General features: G+C 47.0%; 1 protein-coding gene across 1 annotated transcript; it reads right to left on the bottom strand.

Moving 5' to 3' along the window:
* Positions 1 to 436: 436 nt before the first annotated feature.
* On the bottom strand, positions 437 to 3,082 carry LOC100733338 (cathepsin G-like). The gene is made up of 5 exons (XM_003474282.2): positions 2,955 to 3,082; positions 2,235 to 2,382; positions 1,662 to 1,797; positions 1,202 to 1,456; positions 437 to 762 (listed from the first exon to the last, which is right to left on the bottom strand). The coding sequence occupies exons 1-5, from the start codon at positions 3,007 to 3,009 to the stop codon at positions 595 to 597; spliced, it is 762 nt and encodes a 253-aa protein (XP_003474330.1). The 5' UTR covers positions 3,010 to 3,082; the 3' UTR covers positions 437 to 594.
* Positions 3,083 to 4,578: the final 1,496 nt, after the last annotated feature.

Here is a 4,578-nt window from a genome sequence, read left to right as displayed (position 1 = left end):
AGATGTCAAAGAATCGTCTTTGTGATCTGTCAGGGGGAAAATTTGGAGTGCTAACCAACCAGGGAGAGGCTGTTTCAGCTTCCAGTAGCTACTCCAGTTGGCTTCACATCAGAATCACTTACTCTGCTTCAAAGTGAGCTGTTTAAAAAAATCAAAACAGGTACAACATTCCTTTCTATAGTGAGTATGACCTTTGAATTATCCCATATACCTGCCCATCTCTTATCATAAGGTTGATGTATATCATTGGCCCTGTTGCAAGTTTGACATACATCACTGGTTCAAAGGAGATAAAAAACATACAGACCTATCCTCTCTAACATTCTTTTCACATGCCCACATGTCTTAGCTATATTTTTAGGCTCAAAGTACCCTTATAAAAATTCTCCCTTTCCCAGGAGATGCGATAATAAATTTCTATTGTTTATAAGCCAACATTTTATTATAGCAGTTCACACCAAAGGAGACAGTATTGACTGATGTTTAATGAACAAATATTTTCACTTTGAATTGAAAGTTTATTAATGTTCTGGCAATCCCCTGCAGCTGACCTGTGCCCCAGGGAATTTTACTGTCAGTCATGGAATTGGGGAATCAATCTGTAGTCTGATCCTGCTGTTCAAAGCGTCTCATTGTTCTCCGTATCCAGGACTGATAGCTTGCAATCCTGGTAAAGACTTCTGGAGGAGTTCCTTCGCTGTCTCCATAGGAGACAATGCCTTGAGCCACATTGTTACATACCAGAGGGCCACCAGAGTCTCCCTGCAGACAAAGAGGAGACAGGATACTAAATGAGACCTTTCTGCTCCTCCTATCCTGAAACTGCCTCTCTCAGAGAAGGCAGTGATGGATGGGCTTCTTTAAGGGCTGGTGTGTGTGAGATGGCAGATTGGTGTGGGTGAAGGAGCATAGTCTCTGGCTTCAGCCTTGACTGTGTTACTGTCTTCACAATAATGAGATTCAGTGTGTCTTCACCTTCTCTAGGAAAGATGCTGCATATGTATATGTATGTGTTTTATGTGGAGCTTCTTTCCGTTCCTCCAGATCCTGGATGGATAGGAAAAAGATTCCCACCACACTCTGGTTTGGTCTGGTGTGGCCCCAAGGCTAAGACTATAGGGGATAGAGTCTGTTTCCATTGCCCTGTCTCGGCACAGACTACCCTGTCTCAGAAAATATCAGTAGATAGTCATGTGCTTACCTTAAAGGCAATTTTTCTTTGTCTAGGGTCCCCAACACAAATCTCAGTCTTGCTGCTGTAGATGCTGAAGCGACGAATGCACTTCCGATCACTCTGCACTCTCAATTGCACTTCCTGCAGTCTGTCTGTTGTCCTGTTCAGGCTGACCTGTCCCCAGCCAGCCACTGTACACAAGGCTCCAGGAAACAGTCTATTCCCAGCATTAGGCAGGGCCACTGGCCTTACAAATCGATTCCGCCTGATTCTATTCCTCAGCTGTCAGGAAGAGTGCAGGCAGTTATGCTCAGATGGGACCCCTAAACAATGCTCAGAGACTGCTGGTACAGTGTGCAGTTTATGTTCCCCTCAACCCATTCCCTGATAATCTTGCCTTTCTTTCTCCTCCATGGTCCCAGTACAGTGAAACACTCACACTAGGAAGAAGCTGGCTAGGCTGAAGAACCAGATAGGCATGCAGTACCTGCAGTAACATGATGTCATTCAGGGCAGTTTGGTGATCATATTCAGGGTGGGGGATGGCTCTGAGCACAGAGACCTTCTGCTGGGTCCTTTCCAGCCTGTGGACATCGTGGGCCCCCAGTGTGACATTTATAACACTGCAAATGAAAGATTGGTCTAGAGGTTAGGTGTGAGCAGCAGGAGCTATGGTCAAACAGCTGTGCAGTGCCACAGAGAGTTCAGAGTAGGGGTAAACTGCAGCTGAAGAGAGCAGAGGGAGGGACAGGAACCTGGGCCCAAATCTCTGAGCTGGGGATGGTGAGGGATGGTGACCTCTTAATGTTTATTCTTCCAAATTAAATTGCAAGACAGGGTTCATATTGTGAACTTCAGTGCATGCTTTCCATTTGTTGTTCTTTTAGATCAAGTTTTCCTAAGCTCCTCACTTACACTGGCCTCTCACCTCCCATTTCCTCAATTTTATTTGGTCTCTTTTTCATCCTTTTATTGCCAAAGTGTCTCTTTCAGATGACTCTTCTATGAGTTCTTCTGGGTTTGTGTTACTATCTCCCAGAAGATTGCCTGAATTTCTTACCTTCCCCAGCAGTGAGCTGCTGACATCACAAAGTCTTCTCGCACCAGGAAACCCCCGCAAAAGGTCGGACTTTTTGGTGTCTGAATCTGAAGATATGCCATGTAGGGGTAGGAGTGGGGCCTGGCTTCTCGTCCTCCAATGATCTTTCCTGGAAGGAAGAATTCAGCATTTACTTCTTTGCCTAAGAACCAGCAAGGTGGGCACCAGATTCATGGCTTAATAAAGTCTAGAAAGTAAGAGGGCAGGAGAGATGATGTGGGAGAGAGAGGAGGTATCAGTGAGGGTGTCAGGTGATGGCAGATGGCCCCCAAACTCTCAGAAATCACTGCTATTACAGGTTTCATCTCATTTCTTTCCTTTTCCTCTCTGAGTCCAGTTCATGGACAGTATAGGATTGGTGTTTTAGCAGCTAGACGTCAGTTAATGGAGCTGTCAGTTCTGTATCTCTATCTCTTGTGCTTTGATATGTGGGATACAGAATGAATTTATATAAAGTATACTCATATAGCACTTACCTTGCACAAGGTATGTTAATATGTTAATAATTTAACATTCCCAGCAACATTATAAGGCTATTATCAATATTATTCTCATTTAATAGTTGGGGAATCAAGAAATAGGAATTAGACCCGTGCTCGAACGTATGGATATGCCAAGGAAGCGTGGCCCCAGAGTCTGTGGGAGAGGATCAGACCTCTGAGACTGAGGTTGGTCACTTACCTGCCTTGGCCCCAGGGAGTAGGCTAAAGGCCAACAAGAGCAGGAGTGGCTGCATCTTGCTTGAAAGTCTGCTCAGTCGGTTGCTGCATGCTTCTCCTCCTGTCAGGCTTTTAGCCTTTGACAGAGGAAGGAAGGGTTAGGAGGGGGGCTTGAGAATTCACAGTCTAGTTGTCCTGTTATGTGGTGGTGCAACTTCCAGGGCTGCCTAGGAGGTTTGGCCACCAACTGCCAGTGCTCTGGGCAATGGGGAATCATCCAAGCCAATGTGCTGATCTCCCACTGAGTTGCTGAGTCAGTGCTGACAGCAGAAAGAGGAACTCAGGGTAACAAGAAGGGGCTTTGGAGCTGTGTGCCAGAAACCTCAACCTACCCAAGCCCCCAACTTTTTCAAGAAGACAAGACAGTTGGCAACTGCCTGCCCTCACCATATCCTATCCCTGTGAGTTTAGAGTGTGTCCCTTGGAATGTCAACTGTATATGAATGCAAATTCCCTGTATTACCTATACAAACTTAGATAGATCTTCCACAAGGCTGAATAAAACCTGCTGTGGTGGAGTGTGAGTGAGAACACTAGGAAAAAATCAAAGATGTCAGAAGGAGAGAGGTCAAATCTGCTTGTCTCTAACCTCTGGCTCAAGGCTACCCTGCTGAGGTCTGTGTTACTTCTTTCTAGAATTTGTCCACACATATTGCACAGGTACTTTTGTTGCTGGTGCAATGTTCTACAAGAGAAACAACATAAGAGAAGGCTTTGTCTCTGACATTTCTCATGTTTGCCAGATTTAACATGTTGAAACCCTCACAAAGGTTCAGGCTCATGGATGAAAAAAAAAGAGATCTATAGTTGAAGGGGTTCTGGGATGACTAATTGCTCTCAGTGGAATAAAAGGCCAAGAGTGAGAGTGTCCAAGGCTTTTATTGGTGTCAGTCAAGGAGGTGGTGGGGATCATGGAACTTGGAGACATGGTGTGTAAGGAGAAACAGAGCAGACTGCAGCCCTTCCAGGGGGAGAACCAGCAGCAGCTCCTGAGATAGCGCCATGTTGGAACTTAGGACACTGGGAAGCCAAGCAAGCACCTCCCCTCTCTGGTAATCGGTGGCAGTGTGGCAGACTGCAGCCCTTCCAGGGGGAGAACCAGCAGCAGCTCCTGAGATAGCGCCATGTTGGAACTTAGGACACTGGGAAGCCAAGCAAGCACCTCCCTCTCTGGTAATCGGTGGCAGTGTGGCAGACTGCAGCCCTTCCAGGGGGAGAACCAGCAGCATCTCCTGAGATCCACGCCATGTTGGAACTTAGGACACTGGGAAGCCAAGCAAGCACCTCCCTTCTCTGTAATCGGTGGCAGTGTGGCAGATTGCGGCCCTTCCAGCAGCAGCTGGTGCTCTGTGCAGCAGCAGCTCCTAAGATCTGTGCCATGTTGGAACTTAGGATGCTGGGAAGCCAAGCAAGCACCTCCCCTCTCTGGTAATCGGTGACAGTGTGGCAGACTGCATCCCTTTCAGGGGGAGAACCAGCAGCAGCTCCTGAGATCCATGCCATGTTGGAACTTAGGACACTGGGAAGCCAAGCAAGCACCTCCCCTCCCTGATAATCAGTGGGAGTGTGGCAGACAGCAGCCCTTC

The sequence above is a fragment of the Cavia porcellus genome, unplaced genomic scaffold (genome assembly GCF_034190915.1).
Source record: "Cavia porcellus strain 051 isolate PalLab524CR breed Dunkin Hartley unplaced genomic scaffold, mCavPor4.1 scaffold_26, whole genome shotgun sequence".
NCBI lineage: Eukaryota > Metazoa > Chordata > Mammalia > Rodentia > Caviidae > Cavia > Cavia porcellus.
This window is presented reverse-complemented; position numbering and strand designations above follow the sequence as displayed.

Excerpts from the sequence above, each read along its gene's own strand:
- LOC100733338 (XM_003474282.2), bottom strand. The coding sequence starts at position 3,009 with ATGCAGCCACTCCTGCTCTTGTTGGCCTTTAGCCTACTCCCTGGGGCC. Across the intron at positions 2,383-2,954 it reads ACTCCCTGGGGCCAAGGCAG|GAAAGATCATTGGAGGACGA; the intron begins GTAAGTGACCAA and ends TCTTCCTTCCAG. Across the intron at positions 1,798-2,234 it reads GCAGCTCACTGCTGGGGAAG|TGTTATAAATGTCACACTGG; the intron begins GTAAGAAATTCA and ends TTTCATTTGCAG.